The 17,195-nt window shown below is 33.8% G+C and overlaps 4 protein-coding genes across 6 annotated transcripts; all 4 read right to left on the reverse strand.

Moving 5' to 3' along the window:
* Positions 1-542: 542 nt before the first annotated feature.
* On the reverse strand, positions 543-5,974 carry LOC117216376 (angiotensin-converting enzyme-like). Of its 2 annotated transcripts, XM_033463037.1 has the most exons (16): positions 5,816-5,908; positions 5,316-5,453; positions 5,067-5,225; positions 4,906-5,005; positions 4,693-4,836; positions 4,313-4,616; positions 4,086-4,238; positions 3,904-4,028; positions 3,656-3,831; positions 3,419-3,579; positions 3,148-3,270; positions 2,890-3,074; positions 1,586-1,874; positions 1,358-1,503; positions 1,188-1,276; positions 543-938 (listed from the first exon to the last, which is right to left on the reverse strand). In XM_033463037.1, exons 1-16 carry the CDS (start codon positions 5,900-5,902, stop codon positions 852-854), a joined length of 2,466 nt encoding a protein of 821 aa, XP_033318928.1. In that variant the 5' UTR covers positions 5,903-5,908; the 3' UTR covers positions 543-851. The 2 variants fall into 2 exon arrangements, with proteins under 2 accessions (XP_033318928.1, XP_033318927.1); XM_033463036.1 differs by lacking the exons at positions 543-938; positions 1,188-1,276; positions 1,358-1,503; positions 1,586-1,874 and adding an exon at positions 2,698-2,795 and having other exon boundaries at positions 5,816-5,974.
* Positions 5,975-7,331: 1,357 nt separating this feature from the next.
* Positions 7,332-9,486, reverse strand: LOC117216449. Its single transcript, XM_033463149.1, has 7 exons — positions 9,411-9,486; positions 9,220-9,342; positions 8,889-9,121; positions 8,326-8,505; positions 7,864-8,170; positions 7,598-7,797; positions 7,332-7,508 (listed from the first exon to the last, which is right to left on the reverse strand). Exons 1-7 carry the CDS (start codon positions 9,484-9,486, stop codon positions 7,332-7,334), a joined length of 1,296 nt encoding a protein of 431 aa, XP_033319040.1.
* Positions 9,412-11,090, reverse strand: LOC117216401 (fas apoptotic inhibitory molecule 1). Its single transcript, XM_033463088.1, has 5 exons — positions 11,012-11,090; positions 10,297-10,526; positions 10,098-10,223; positions 9,979-10,028; positions 9,412-9,919 (listed from the first exon to the last, which is right to left on the reverse strand). The coding sequence occupies exons 1-5, from the start codon at positions 11,029-11,031 to the stop codon at positions 9,749-9,751; spliced, it is 597 nt and encodes a 198-aa protein (XP_033318979.1). The 5' UTR covers positions 11,032-11,090; the 3' UTR covers positions 9,412-9,748.
* Positions 11,091-11,282: 192 nt separating this feature from the next.
* LOC117216403 (fumarylacetoacetase) lies at positions 11,283-13,938 on the reverse strand. 2 transcript variants are annotated; one of them, XM_033463089.1, is made up of 8 exons: positions 13,785-13,938; positions 12,925-13,154; positions 12,706-12,846; positions 12,289-12,539; positions 11,979-12,185; positions 11,734-11,879; positions 11,529-11,646; positions 11,283-11,449 (listed from the first exon to the last, which is right to left on the reverse strand). In XM_033463089.1, the coding sequence occupies exons 1-8, from the start codon at positions 13,866-13,868 to the stop codon at positions 11,373-11,375; spliced, it is 1,254 nt and encodes a 417-aa protein (XP_033318980.1). In that variant the 5' UTR covers positions 13,869-13,938; the 3' UTR covers positions 11,283-11,372. The 2 variants fall into 2 exon arrangements, with proteins under 2 accessions (XP_033318980.1, XP_033318981.1); XM_033463090.1 differs by having other exon boundaries at positions 11,284-11,449; positions 12,925-13,111; positions 13,785-13,913.
* Between the last annotated feature and the right edge of the window lie 3,257 nt (positions 13,939-17,195).

Genomic DNA, 17,195 nt, shown 5'->3' on the forward strand with positions numbered 1-17,195 from the left:
AAGCCTCAAACGAAAAATTTTTATTCTATATTTTCGACTTCTTTTTTCGCGTAGAATCACCCCCTTTCCGCTTGTACTACCAGTTACCAACCACCCTGTATATAATATGAGAACAATCCTGCTGTCAATGTATATCGACTTTCTTATGATTAATAATTCTGGGCGCATCTCGACGTGGTGATTTATGATAATTATAGTGTATTATTACTGTACTTGACGTATCGCGTTTGCTAACAGTATTTATTATGACAATACACCATATATTGGTTACTAGTATCAAAACTTCATACAAGACTCTTGACTTTCGTGTATATTACTCAGGAATTTTAATACGATCGTGACAACCTCATCGTTGGAAAATTATGTGAATGTTAATGTTCAAATCAATGAATGGTACTAAATAAGGTTCGGTGCATTGAAGACGAATAATTTTAGTTTACTACAATGCACAATTTGTGCTGCCAAAAAAGCTTCCCTATATCTGATTAATTAATCAATATTTCTGCGTGTAAATAAGGTAGGCTGAAGATAAACTACGAGTATTGTAGGTGAAAAGTACAATGTTATTTAAGTATATGTGCGGTATATAAGATAAAACGTCTGTTCAATAAAGGAGGGTATATCTGAGCATCTGTAATTTGTGTCAATTAATTTTTTTAAAGATTTCAAGGTGGGTTAGGTATATGTAGCCGTTCTTTCATATAATATTACATATAAGATTTTCTTCTTTCATCATAACACAATAACGTTTACACATTTACAAGTGATAATATACATCCTTTTCATCAATCAGGCTTTTAGATTGAATCTCTTATCCAGGTGATCAATTAACTTTGTCCCATATGTTTTTGCTATGTTTTTGGGGGTTCTGTTTGTCGTTCTATTTTGAATCCTGTTTTTGGAGTCATTGTTGTTGTCGTTTTACTTGATTCTGCTGTCTATAACATAGAAAAAATTATATAGAACATATTATAAATTTGAGGACAGCACACTAGAAACCTAAGAAAGCGAATTAAAAAAAAACTAAACATTCAGAGAATTCTGAATTCAGTAGAAAATAGACCTACACACAGTATCATATGCAGACTACATCAAGAAGGCATGTAACAAATAATATAGTAGTCAGTTTTAGTTAAATGTCTTCACAGTTTACTATCAAGTAAAGGAATAATTTAGTGTAGTTATACCTTGTATACCATTTGTGATTGTTTACCAAATGACAAAGGTTTTACTATCCCTGACTTGCTGAGCTGTCTAATAGCCATTGTTGTGCACCCTATACATTATATACACATATATATATATCATTAATTTTTCATATGATCAACAATTTTGAGAATTGTTTTTGTTTAATTACCTATGGTGACAGTATATCTAAGAGGCGTAAATATTTTATAAAGGAGATATGCTAAGGCCCAGTTTCCAACAGTAGAATCTTTTACTTTGTCTATATACTTCTTACTAAAATGCATAAGCTCCATGAGGTGTGCAATATCCACTCCACTGAAAGAATAGACATTGCAAAGTATTGTGATCACATGTAATTTTATATGTAATTTATTATATACTATTTGACAGTGCTTACTTTTTGATTGTTACATAGAATGTGACAATCCATCCTATAGAGGTAACTATATGAACTGGCACTAAAATATGCCAATAATCCTTGGTCATTTGTTTCATTTTCGCGAACACTGAAAGTTTTTTCATCGGTTCTATTTTCGGGGCATCTCCTTTATTAGCATTCAAGTTACAATAACGCATGACCAGGATATCCTTACCGAATTTATGCCTATATGGCATTTCGTATGTTTTAATACGATTGAGAAACGGGACATAATTGCACGACAAGTTTCTGTAATGTGGATGCCTTTCTGAAATCGACAACGTCGCGATTGTAATTGTAAACCATTGGTAAAATAATCTTACGCGTTAACCTACCGAAAAATTTCAATCTCCAACGTCTTGAATCGGTATATCGTGTAAGACGTGTTGTCTCTAAGAAATTTTTTGTCATCAATATGGGACTAAATCCTAAAGTAGTTGCGAACCTTACGCCCCGGCAAAAAGACACATCCATTTTCGAAAAAGCGATTGTGGCTATTTCTAACCAAGAAACTGTGCTTTCAAGTTGTACTGTGAGATAGTTATAGTTCCGAGTTTGTCGAGTTGTACGTCTTGGACAGGTAAATTGGACAGAACTTACCGAAAGATTATTTAGTTCAGCCGACGTTGGCCTACGTAATGTTCGTAAAAATTACGTAAATATAGTAACAAAAACTCACATGTTTCTCGTATCGTTTACTGTAAAAGACTAGTTTGATGATCGAAACGTAACGAATGACAGCAGAGACATCTATCGAATTCTTTATCGTTAATATGCATATAGGCGGATGCTATATCTAAAAAGATATTTTGGTAGGAAACTTCATAGACAGTTGTCGGTTATTATTTTTAAACTAACAACATAAAACAACGAGATCATTTTAAACATAGTTACAAATAAATTTAATGTAAAATACTAGTGGTACAATATGTAGATAAATGTGATACTTCTTTTGGCATCAATTGCATAGTACAGTTACAAGATACATGTAAATGTCTTATTATGCAGTTGTTCAAAGGTTTCATAAAGTATTTACATAATTTCTAATTTGTGTTATATATACAGCGATATATTATCTTGTCTTTTTGCTATTAACATATTGAGATTCGCGTACTAATCAAAGCCAGTGGGAGGAATAACTGTGAAGTGATTTTTCGAGCGCCATTTTGGTACCAGTGAAAAAATAACGCTGAAATAAATTCAAGAAGGTCTATAGTTGTGATGTATTATTAGTATATTTCGCAATTAATATTCTATAGAATCTAGTCTCTTCTTATTTTTACCTGTGTCATCGCGATTTGTGATCCAACCAACAACAGGTTCCATTTCATTTTGTCGTTTTAGCCATTTATTTAGGGGCTCGAAATATCTTAATATAGCATTAGCATCCATCCTGTTTGTTCTACCTCTTGTCATTTGTCGTACCACATCTTTCCAAGATCTGGACGAACCAATTGATAGCACATCGCTAAAAAAATAAGAAATGAAGAGGGAATATATTTTCTATACTTTTTTTTCTATTATAATTTGTTTACACATACGATAATAATCTCCCAGCTTCTCTTGATCTATAAAAATCACAAGTATGTAAATCACCAGTGTGGCCTGCTATTTCACATAAAGATTCGAACAGTTGAAATTGCAAGACAACACCAACAAAATATCTAAAAATAAGATCATGTAAATATTAGAATTTATTAAATTGGTATATTAATATCTATTATTTAATAAATAAATTTAATAAAAAATTTCTAATTTCTTAAATTAATTTTTTTAATTTATAATTTAATAATAATAATAGCTCTTTTATACTTGGCATAAAGAGCGTCAGCTGGGATATGATACTTCGATCCAGGATCAAAATCTCTTTCGGATCGTGGCACTGGAGGCACGATTCCTTGATACTGCAATCTTAATTCCCACCATTTATTTGTCATATCCGTAACACCCTCGTTGAATACACGCCACCTCCACTTTTAACATAAAAGGACAGAGATGTATTCACAGTTTCAAAAAGACATCGCGCTTGCAAATAAAATATTGTAAAACCTCATCAACTATGTACGCAAATGGCATGTAGGCAACTTTACGAAGGGCCATTAGCATCAAGAAATTGATATCGCTTCCATAATCATCCGTAGAATTGTCATGTAATTCGAGTTTACTTAAATGTTGAGGGGTGAACACGGAAAGTTCAATGGCGTCACTGACTGCTTCGAAAAATCCTAATTTACACAGGATTGGTATTTACTGAATCATTCAACTTTTATTATCACAATGATAATTCTTTTTGTCACCTGGAATTGCCTCGTTTCGAAATAATAATGGTTGATCGCTATATTGTAAGAAGTATTGCAATCGAGCGATCTCATGGTGTGTTGATAGTAAATCTTCCATCGTAACCCTCGTACACTGCTTAATGCTATAAAATTAATCGATTAAATACATTAAATCATGCTTTATCGACAATGATAAGTACCTGTAATTCATCCTATTGCAAAAATCCCAAGCACTGGGAGTACACTTGACTTCCCTGTCGATAGGTTTCTCAAACATCGAAAATCTCCAGAATTCAGGTGGCATTGGCTTCATTCCAAGAGAAGTAAAGAATTCCTCTGCTATTTGGAACATCCTGGAATATTTTCTTTGTTAATATCGTAATATATCAATTAATATTACATTTAAGCATTACTATCGTAATATCACCTTAACGGTGTGAATCTTCGAATCATCATTTCCAAAGTGACGTCTAATTTTTTACTTGCTGGAAATGGCTGTACTAGGTCGAAAAGATCTTCCCAATTTTGTGCCCACATATTTCCTAAAATATGCGCCGGAATTGGTCCATCCCTTCTTATTTTATCGCCGTATCTTTCGAATAATTTCGTTCTTACATAAGTAAAGAGATTTTTGTACAAATGCATGATCGCTGACATTACGTCTGCTGTGTTCTGTCGAAAGTATTCATCTTCGAACAATTCTCTCATTTGATCACCTGCATCCTCAAACCCTATCGGAAGATACTTTTAAAATATGGATTCTTTTCTAAGAAAATTTTCAATGCAATTACATATGATTTTATTCACCATTTAGTCTAGCAGCTTGATTTGCTAGTTGAATGTATCTCATATATTTATTTTTAAGTTGAGGTCCAGTAGCTTCATGCCAAGCATGCCAATAATATAATAATTCATCATAGTCCTTAGATTTTGCCATTATTTTATTCACATCTAAGAAATATGCATTTATTTATTTGATATTCACAATTTGTTGATTATTACATGGACGAGTAAACTAACCATGGTCTAAATTCAGGTCACAATTTGCTCCTATAGTTCTATAAGGACACACCCTTGTTCGCACATATATTTCCTTCATTTCGAGAATCAGACTGTGCAACTGAAAATCAGTAATATTTCCGTCGTTTTGAGTTTTCATGAGATAATATTTTCATATTTACCTCATTAAATTTGTCATCTGTCAAAGAATTTCGTCCCCTGATAGCGATCATCTTGAGTTCCCTTTTAGCGAAGGGATCTCCTATTCGACTCCAAGCGAAACTGACAGCCTTGCGCCACGAAATTCGGTCAAATTTCAACTTCAAAGTCTGTTCTTCTATCTGATAAAGCAAAAATAATGAAATTTCTGACAAATTATTTCTGACAATCGAATATTTTTAGAAAAGATTTTTTTAGGGAGATCTATGTACCATTCTTCGACGATTTTCTTCAGTGACATTTGTTGCAAAATTCCATTGCGCTGTCATCACTCTCGTGCACATTGCAGAAGCTTCACTATCATATTCTCGAAGAAATTGTACAGCATCCCCTAAATTCACGTTCATACCCTAAATTCAATTTAAAATGAGATGAAACAAAACTTTAATATATACATCGAAGCAAAATCATGTTCTTTCTTCTGTAACCAAACTGCAGTACAATAAAATTTGCAATGCTACTTCATACTTTTAACCGTGAAAATGGTTACAAAGAACATTCCTACTGACCCAGATAGCGTGATCATATGATTCAAGGCCTAATTAGAATTTTAAATGCAGCTTTGATCTAATATTCCCCACGGGATAACAAGTCTCCCTCCAACCGTGTCAAGTAGGCTTCTATCAAAGTGTATCATCGCCAAAATACCGTTAATGTGATTTATAAACAACAATGAAGTAGAAAACACCGAAATCATAATTCATTTCCTTACCTCTAAATATTTGCTACAGCTTCTCTGCATAAGAGAACAAATAATCATTATACCAATCAATTTCCTCAGAATCCTCATTTTTGTCATAGTTAAAGTGGAGCCAAAAATAAGACAAATAAAGTGCAGGTGTCGTTGATCTCTTTCGAAATCGTTTTTCATTCTCACGGGAAATAAAATGCAGTTAGAAAGTCAGGATGTTGATCAATCGGCTCTTCATGCACCACTGAGCATATTATTCTTGCCATTTCACTGTCTGCCTTCTATGTTTCAAAAAAATGTCTTTTACACGATACTAATAAAAATGAAAAATTCTTTTTTACGATGATTCATTGACACAACAAGCGTGATCTTTCACTTCCTTTTATGATTGAAACACTGTTAGAAACTTTCGATTCCATTGCAAAACGCAATCTTCGATACCATCGTCCCACAGAAGGAAAGTTTATTAGGTTCGATAAAGAGGCTTTTGAAGTTTTTAATAAGGAATTACGTAAATTATTTGCGAGAAGAATTTCGATTAGTACTGTTTGCCAATTAGCAGTTGATCGAACATTCGGTACGTCGATGTTGTCGTCGCAAAACTGAATCACCACAGAAAGAGAGACAGGTCTTCCGGACGGATATTCCACGGGCGAAAAGAGGAAGGGACAGGCATCGTCGGTGCGTGAAGCGTGACCACCCAACATACCGTAGCACACGCCAAAATCCTCCTATCTTCAACCCGATTCATATTTCTTAATGCATTTACAAGAATGCATGAATACAGCTTAGAATGAACGGAGGAGTCGAAGATTTTTCTTTTTATGGGACAGAGTTCCCAATTTCTCTTTTCAGTCAAATTTTTTTTTTGTGTCGTACATTTTACATTTACAGTAACACTATCGAAAAATTTTTAAATCCACTTTGCATCCCATAGTTGAAAAACAAATTTTAATAATAAAGTTTTCGTTTTATTTGAAAATCACTTACCCTGTTGAAAGTCACATATATTTTTCGTAAAAAATTTTAAAAATGTGCTGTCTTTGAAATTAGAAAATTGGTTACTTTAAAATATAAAGGTTGAGTGTAAATTTATCGGACTTGAAACGATTTCAAAAATTAGTTATTAAAAATTGCCGAACGATGCTTTCGGTTCGTTCAGTATCTAAAAAATTTTTTTCAAACAATTTGTTTTATGGAAAGTACTGGTGTCATGGAAAGTGGATGATCGTTCCAGGTTTCCTTCGTCTTCTAAACAAGCACCGTAACTCCAATTATCCGGTGGCGTAACCAGTGACTATATGGGACCGCCGTAATTTTTTTACAGATATAATTGCATCCACGTCTCCTAGCGAAGACTTCTGCGTTTGACCAGTGGAAACAATTTTAAGGTCCTCGAGCAAGGTGATGGGAAAAGTAGGTAAAGATTTTAAAAAGTTATTGGGTATCTCGTGTTCGATATCTTCTTCTCTCTTGTACTAAAGTAATATATCAAATCAATAGATGAATCTCAAATTAGATAAAATTGTACCGTGACTTACTGTCTTTGCCTGGCTTCTTCGTCCATACGAGATTTCTTTCTGATCTGAGACTGTTTTCTATACTCCTCAAATATTATCTTCTCGATATTCCTACGTCTCTGCAGTAATTTATAAGTTTTGTCTAATTCCCTGCATTCTACTTGTATGTGGACAAATTCTAAAATATCTGGTGCCTAAAGATAATATCTTTTCTTACAAGCAATCTCATTAATCTACTTATTTTATCATAGAATCTTATCAATGAACAAAAGTAAACATTTACGACATGATTATCCATGAAACTCAATAAATTTTGCAATTTCCTGTTCTGCCGTTTCACTTTAACCTCAACGACCCGCTGCTCGATCTTTAACTCTTTAATCTGATCCTGTTTCGTTATAATTTCGCTCTTCACCTCGTTCAATTTACGCAACAGATCTCCCAGTTTCTGCTTGTGTTGCGTCAGTTTCAGATGGTAGTACCCTGTTACGAATACAATGTACAGACCTAATCTTGTACAAGATCTTACACTCGTTCAAGATCGATCACCTGCGATTCTCTTCATATCTATCACGTACAAGTTCTTTTCTTCGAGCATCTTTGCGTAATCCTGGTTCTCGATGCTTAATTTCTCGAAGTCAACGGCGTGAAGTAACTCGCCTAGTTCCTTCCTCTGAGCAAGCTGCTGTCTAGCCTTTCTGATCAGCATTCTCAATGTAGCGCTCTTCAATCTTAGCCTCTCTAGTATCGTGTTCGCCGATCTCAGCCATTCTTCGATGAATCTTCGCGAGAAGTCGCGCGTGAAAAATGCATTCACAATACGGCGGTACACTCTGAAACACGTGCAATCACCTGATCACTCGTTCGGCAGGAATCTTCCCTGTTATAGAGTCCACGCCCTCTACAACCACTTCCGATTCGAACTCTGCCGTCGATTCATGCGCCTCGCTGATCCGAATTTCGATTTCCTCGATCTTTGCCCTCATGGTTGCTTTCTTCTTTCGCACGAACACTTGCATCTGTTCCAGTTTCCGTTTCATCTCCTCCACTTCCTTTCTTGCCATAAACATCCGATGTGCTATTGTGATTCTGATAGGATGAAAGTGTGGTTCGATAAAGAATTTTTATGATGTTTAAGGCATTCGAGACCGGAGTAGTTTGATAAGATTGTTCAAAGCGGCCGAGTGGTTTCTGCAGTTATAGTTAATTCTAGTAGTGAAACATTCATCTTTTATTTGATTTTAGAACCGATGGATAGTTTATACTTTGGACACTTTATTCCACAATTAATTTTTTAATGACCATTTTAGTTGCAATCCGAGAATTGGCTGATAGCTAAATCTTTATAAATTCCACAATTCATTTTTCAGTGATTTTTTTTTTACTTGAAATCTAAGGATTTACCGATAACATAAATATCTTTGCAGATCTTCTACTTTACAACTAATTTTCCAATGACATTTTTCAGATGGTCCTGAAATTTTTTAGATAACCCGGACATCGAGTACTCAATCCTTGAGGAGAGCTACAGCATGATTATATATATACAGATCACCGGCCTCGAATGAATTTACTTGATATTCTGACTTCGGGCTATCGCCTGTAGTTCCCACTGTCATGATGCTTGTTGCTCCTAATCGACTTACGGACGGCATGCTGACAATGCTAGGTGTACTAACAACACTATATCTGCCAGGGTCATGGACATTTATTACGCTTTCTCGGAAGCTCATACGCGATGATCTTGGTAATAAGTGTGCTGTAACTCTTCTTGTGATTTTTGCTCTGTCCAGGACATTCTTGATGGCTTGATAAGAATTTTGGACGATAGATAAATTTTCTTTATGAACTCAATTTGAAATTTAGTTTAAATTAACAAAGATTTATAGAGATACTACTCTTTACTTTTGAGACCGTGAGGATCTTGTCGGCTCAGGTACCGCTCATACATGTCGTTTTCTAGGGTCAACATCCAGATTTCTTGCAAGAGGTCACTGTGCGTTTGATGCAAGTCATCAAGATTCATAACTATAATCGAAGATTAAGAGAGTTGTAATCGTTCAGATTAAAAGTGGAGAACGTTGGTTGACATGCACCATCGAAACTTATGTCATCGTCGTGCCTCTGGATCAATCGGGATCCGATACTGAATATACTCTCCCGCATCGACATTGTGATCAACAATTCATTTATTAAATAAATAACAAGAATGTAGGATGAGGATTTGAGGTTAGAATTTTTCTCTTCCTTTCGTGGCCTGAATCGAACTCAAGAAGAAGATTCTTTTTTCTTTTGCTATGTTCAAACGTTTAATTGTAAAATTTGAATACAGTGATTTTAATGCACGGTGATTCGTATGTACAAAGTGTAACCAACTTCTGTGGTACGTGAAACAACAAAAACATAGTGTAGAAATAATCCATCATATATTGTGCTACATGTCTGCATCTTCTTCAAGAAGCGTTTCCTTTCCAATTTCTATTTCGTCGATGCATAAAGAGTATGTTATTCCAATATTTTTCTGACCAGAACTGTGAGTTCTAATCGATGCTGGGAGATCTCCTACCGTAAATAAGATTTCTGCACCGTCATCGGTAAATTCATTCTAGAATGCAATGTTCAATTATGATTTGTTTCAATTATAAGACAATTCATTCTTTTTACCTCAGTCTCAATCTGTTGGCCATTCACCCAAACGTTTTGAGTTTGTTTATCTGCAAAAGAAATATTATTATTTTCATCTTTTTATCAGATAGAAAGATTGCAATTAACAAAATACTTACCTAGAACTATTCTATATTCTTCATTTCTAACATTAGCCAACCAGGTTTCCAAGATTTTCGACTGCGATCGCACAAAGCTTTTGTAAGGCTTCCCATTCACCCATAATGAGTAAGAATATTTCAAACCTGCGTATATTTTATCGCATAATAAATATTTAATTTAAATAAGAAGCTTGTTATTATTTTGAAATGTGCTCACCTCGGATTGGATCGATCCTAATTACGAATTTATTATCGTTGAAAGTGAAAACTTCGTCTCCAACTAAATGAAACATCCAATCTCTGTAAATTATCTTTTCGCCATCAACCTTCACCAATCGACGACCCGTCGCCGTACCATGTTCGAATTCTATCACGTGATTTCCATCGCTTAAGGGGACGCTCCATTTTGCAGTTGGTTCGTCCAACGATTCCAAAGTGTGCAAACTCCTAAAAAAGTTTTTTTGCTCAGGGTTATTTTAGTACCATTCTAAGGTTATTTAAGATTATCTAAAGATTATTTTACAGTCATTCAAAGTCTGATTGGAAGTATAATATTAAAAATATGTAGTTTCAAAATTATATACCACAAAATCCGCACAATCTATTTGATTATCCAATGATATAATTTTAATGATATAATGTGAAATGCACTGGATTATTCAAAGGTTTATAAATTAATTAAATGAACGAATTAAGTTATATCATATCAGGATAAAGATACAATCCTAGTTTAGTAAACATGATATTATTGATCTAATTTCTGTCCCCCTGTAATGCCTATCATAGTATGTAATGTAGAGTCTAAATTGTAGACTATTAGTTCATGTGTTTTTTAGATAAAAAAAAGATAAAAACTATTACTGTGTATTATTTTGTTTATATACATGGAGAAATCTTTTTAAAAGCATAAAATTTTCTTAGTTTTTACTTACTTTAACAGCATAGCAGCCATGTTTTCTTGATACTTGCTCTACCTTCACCTGTACTGGTCTCTTTATTGATCGAATTTCCTGCGACTATTTCACGGATCGATAATCCAGCTATTCTACGTCATAGTATGTTGCATCGCAACAAAACTCCAACCAAATTTAATTTTCAAATAAACATGTTCAAAGAAATGAAATAGAATTGTGAACAATTAATACACAACAATTTATTTATTATCTGTAATTGTTACATATTATATTCTTTTATTATTCTATACACTATTTTACAATTGTGATGATGATAAACAATTTCTAAATTATAATTTTAGATATCGTAAATTTAATTATATTGTACTAGAAAATAAAATTATTGAGTAATAGGAGGTAACAATTTTCCCGAACACGGTCCAAATCCGATTCTATACCCATCACCGAGGCAGTAACCTATAAAACAATGTTCAACTGTCAATAATTTCGTAGCTATGTATAGCTTCTATTATTTAAACGAAAATAGCGAACGTACCGCGTATAATCACTTCGTCACCATCTTGCAGAAACTTCCGGTTGGTCCCATCTTTTAACGGTATAGGTCGAGTGCCTTTCCAAGAGAGCTCGAGCATGGAACCATAGGAATCATCAGCCTGAAACATACGACGATTCGATGGAACAGTGTACCTTGGACATCGACGATTTAATTGGCAGACAATGAATAAGAATTTAGGACGCACCTCGCCACTTATCGTACCGGAAGCCATTAAGTCACCCGGATTGATATTGCATCCGGTTACGGTGTGGTGAGCTAATTGTTGTCGGGGTGTCCAGTACTGGTATTTATAGTTACTGCGACAGACAGTGGTAACGATACCACTTGGAGCTAGAAATTATAAAAGAAGAGAATAAATGCATGCAAAGATTGCAAATGCAATGTTTTAAAATATCACTATGAAATAAAAATCTCGTAAATTCAGCTTACTTTTAATGTCAACTTCTAATTTAATATCAAAGTTACAAGGTTCGCTATGCTGTAGATAAGGAAATGGGGTTGGATCTTGTGGCACATTAGGTACTTTGAAAGGCTGTAAAGCCTCCATGGTGACTACCCATGGGGAAATTGTGGTTCCGAAATTTTTTGCTCCGAAAGGTCCCAGTGGAACGTATTCCCATTTTTGAATGTCTCTCGCTGTAATTATTTTTTCGATTAATCATGTCTTTTCTATTTCATTTTAGTATCTTCTTTTACGTGAAGATCATAAAAAGAAATTATAAGATTTATGAAGAATTACCACTCCAGTCGTTCATAGCGACCATTCCAAAGATATGGTCATAAGCTTTGGATGCTGAAACGGCGTCACCTAAATTTGTAGGAGGTCCAACAAAGAACGCTACTTCCAATTCGAAGTCCATTAATCTAGAAGGGCCGAACGCTGGAGGCGCACCCTCTACAGGAAGTGTCTGACCATGAGGTCTCCTTATCGGCGTGCCAGAAACGACGACTGAGCTTGCTCTTCCATGGTAAGCAACTGGCAGATATTTCCTGCAGGTGTATCAGATCTATTACGGTTCTTTGAAATATTTTTTATTTTTATAAATGCAATTAAAGATACGTAATCCTTTAAACATTTTAACGAATGCTTATATTTTCTGTATCTTTAATTTTTTAATTTCTTATAAATGTGATTAATTTAAAAACAATTAATTACCAATTTGGCATCAGAGCATTTTCTTTTCCACGGAACATTGTGCCTACATTTGTAGCGTGATGAATGGAAGAATAAAAATCCGTATAATCACCAATTTTTGCCGGTAGATGCATCGTTGCTTCATTCTGTTCTACAAATACCCTGAAAAGTGGAGTAGTTCGTAAGATATGTGATTTGTTCGTTTTTATTGAAAGAGAAACAGAGCAATTTTTATTTTACTTCGAATGAGTATTTATTTCTTGCAGTGTAGGATTACTGATTGATAATAAATCTTGAAGTTTGGTTCTGGCCTCCAGCCAACTAGGTCTTCCCAAGGCCATAAAATCATTGAGGCAATCACGATGAAATACATCTTGATTGTTTCTTAACAATGGTCCATCGAACAGGTGTGAAATAGCGGATAGATCTAAAATTCTGTCGCCTATTGCTACTCCTATTCTCTTTTGAGGCTGCAAGATTTGAAATTTATCGTTGTACAGTATGTTATCAACATTCGATAATATAGTTTGGCAGTAGGTACAATTAATAATTCAAATATAAAAGAAATGTAATAATGTTTTGTCAGTTCTTCATGAAACCAGTACATAACTTTTTTAAACAATCTAGATGATCAATTTCAATGAAAATTAATTAGAAAAATATTATACAAGTTTAGTTGTTGTGTGATATGTAACAAATTGTTGGAAGTATGTAAAAATAGACAGATTTAGAAAAATTCAAACTGAAAATTTAAAAAATCGATTTAATCGTTAAAATATTATCTTACTGCTATTCACAAATACGTTTGTAAATACGCGCCTCCAATTCTACCTGTTATTATCCAACCCACATGTAGATGGCACTTTACTCAACTAACACTCCGATGTTTTACTTATATCGATGAAACAATTGTTTTTGAAGGGCAACGATATTATATTAATTTTGTATTATATCAATTGTTGGCAACAATCGTTATCATGATAAATAATTTCAACAAAAAATTTTTCTTCTATACCCACATAACCTACAAACTTTCTTCTAGTTTTGCTATCATTCTAATTTATATCTATGTCTATGATGTACTAGAACATGCCACTTACGTTGCGTTTTGTAGAAAAGACACCGTAAGGGAGATTTTCAATTGGAAAATCACAGTTTGGAGGATACTTCACGAAAGACTTCATGATCACAATTGCTTTGAACGACTGAGTCAAAACATCGCTTCAAAATGTAGATATATGATAATCGCGTAGAAGCTTGTCAAGGTCGACCGGCCACCATAAGATAATTTATTCACCTGTTTACGAACAAGCCTCCGGTCTAACTGGTTCCTAATTTTTCTCACCGTGTTTTCTCTTTTTCCTAGAAAACTCTGCATACCAAAGAATTAATATATTAAGTAGTTCATTGTTCATTCTTCATGTTTATAAACTTGCTATTAAATGTGAAAAAATAATTATTTTCGTTTCGAGATCTCTGTTAATTGAATAATTTGATAGAATTGTCTCATTCTTTTATTTCAACATTTTATTTTCTCAGTTGAGTGTTTATAAAGGTTTATAAACGGAATATCGATTTTATTAGAGTACGAAGGTTTGCTGAGAGTATTATTAATAAACTGAGGATGTTTGTTCGCATTTATGCTAATTTTAAACATGCAGAAATGTATGTAATGAAGATAACATGTTTGTAATGTACATAAAATATAAAACTATTCTCGTTAGAATATCCAGTGAACGAAACTAATCTCTGCTTGTATTTTATATCTTTACTTCTGGATATTTCTAGTCCTCCGTAAAAATAGGAATTCGTATAAATATCTGCAATCCAATGATTAAATTAAATCTTACGTTATAATAAATGTAAGTGATGGAGCAAAGATAGAAAGTATTGCGCAACACTTATTGACAATTTGGGATAACAGCAGTTTATTAGACATTGATATACAGTGGATAATAGGGTCAATTAGGTGGTACTTGTCGTACAACAAGATCACGACGTGCCAGCAATCATCGTTATAACGCCACGTATAATCCATATTCTTTCGCTCGTATTACCGCCAGGAGAGTTTTGCACACACGTTTACACATATACATATTTATATATAATTATTTTCTCACCTATTTGTATGTATATAAATGTATTTCTTGTTTTCTTTCTTTTTCTCTTGTTTTTTGCTTAATTACGTACAATGTATAAGGATAGCTGCTTTCACGAATCGCGAGGCATCTCTAAATACCGATAATACTCTTCGATCTTTCCTTCTTTCTCATTTGGAAGACGTCGGATTTTGTTGCTGCTCTCCTCGCTCCAACTTAGACTAATAATTAACGATAACGAGGTCACAGGGTTAATGAGATCACCCTGGGTCAGTTTGATAAATCACAAGGAAAGGAATTGACCAACGTTAATTATACTTGTGCCGATTTCGTCGGTTCTCTAGTTTCAAATGAAAGAAAGGATATTTATATGTTTCTCGTTAAACTTATAATTTTCTGTCGATTGCGTGCGCGTGCATGAAAGGTGCATTGAAAAGTGCATTGGAAGGTGCATTAGTGCATAGTTTATAGAACGCTAAAGTTCTTCAAAGTTTGTAGAACTAAAATACATATATATGTATATATAACAAGACATTAAATTGTGTAGCGAATAACAATAAAGTACAACAGCGTAGAATATACAGTAACAATGTCACAAGAATAGAATGTGACACGTTTTAGTGTCATAAATCATTTTTCTTTAATAATTCTCAAATAATTTTCATATTGGTACAACGAGTGCTAAGAAATATAGAAGGGAACGTATTCCGCGGCTTTCTATTTACAAATCTTCGATTCGTCAAGATATAAGAAGAAATGGGCACAAGAATAATGTACAAAACCGTCGTTAAATTAACGGCACTGATATGGCAAAGGTATACTTCTTACGTTTATATTCACAACAATGTGAAGTTTATAGATTCGCCAAATGTACGTGTAATATGTATGCAGATCAAAGGGTCGAGATTTTTCTCTACTTAGATAGTGTCATTGTATAATTCCTTTACCTGTAGAAATATAGTACCTTTGACTAAACTTTTTAATATACGTGCATATGCTGTGTGTATATATGATAATGTCTTTCTCTGTGTCCTCTTTAATTACGTTAGAATACGAGTGAATTCGTCGAAGTAAAATCAGCCATTCAGTCGGCAGTATCAACGACTGGTGATTAAAAAAATTTATAACGCTGATAAAATTATGGACAATTAACAACAACGGTTCGATAGAATGTCTCTTCTGCAGGTATCGGTAATCGTGGTCAGATAAACGTCATTCATTTGTTTCCTTTTTTTTCTTCAAAAATACATACCCTCTGCTCCCCTAGTATTGTCTAATGCATCATGATATCGTTTCGATTTTACATTACAATTCGCAAATTCTATCTCACGTCAGCTTTAGATGAATATTATTAAAAGTTGACTCGAATCATGCGTAACAGGAATGTCGATAATGTTCTACGATTTAAACAATATCGCATGGGACCCTTTATCTTAGCACGTTACTTTCCCGCCTCTGTATATACTTTGTCTTCTATCCTGTCTTTTATTATTTTGTTCTCATTCGTTCTCGAGTTTCTCGTGAATGGAAAAAGATCTATCGACGGCTCGGTAAGTGTCGACGGGAAATGAAAACGTCGAGTAAATTCGTAGGTTTACAATAAATACATTTTAGGTCTCCCTTATTAATATACACCTAGATATTTTGTATTTACTTAAGTTTAAAGACATCTTCGTTCTTTTACTCAATGGCGAGTGAATCGAAAAATTTATATAGGGTCGTTCGGTTCTTAAATGTTGCCTTTTTTTTATTTTCATTGTCGAACAGATTGATATTTCTTTCGTCGTTTCAAACGAGGCAAAAATATCGAAATTTTGTAGTTAAAAAGACGCAACTCTCTTTTATGTTTTCTCCTTTTTGTATTAACGAAATGAATCAACGTGTGAGAAGTGATGAAGCTAACGATCGATAGTGTCCCCCTAAAAAGTTAGATGAAAGACGGGAACGCGATTCGAAACTACGGAACTAATTTCTAATAAGAGATTTCTTTACCAAATACGTAATAAGATCAGTTTCCAACAGTGTATAAAGGTAATCGACGAACTAAATGACAACCGTTCGCACGAATACTTGAAAAAGCATGTACTTTCATGGGTTTGTGTTTTGTATTTTAAAATCTCAACGCTAAATATATATATTTATATTGTATATAATATACGCTTTGTTCTTTATATATATACTTATGCTTTTTTTTTTAGTTTCAAATACATTTATACTTCTTTTTCAAGTTTCCTATAATGTATATTAATAAATATTACTCTCCGTTAGTGGTGAAACTCTTCAATAATAAATAATAACATACGTACGTTTTGTATATAATAATAATGTATGCAGGCCTGCCCTCTTTATTTTATAGCTTTGCAAACGATCAATAAATAACAAATTCATTTAGTCTCTCAACAAAGTAACGCG

The sequence above is a fragment of the Bombus bifarius genome, unplaced genomic scaffold (assembly GCF_011952205.1).
Source record: "Bombus bifarius isolate JDL3187 unplaced genomic scaffold, Bbif_JDL3187 scf7180000010271, whole genome shotgun sequence".
Lineage (NCBI taxonomy): Eukaryota > Metazoa > Arthropoda > Insecta > Hymenoptera > Apidae > Bombus > Bombus bifarius.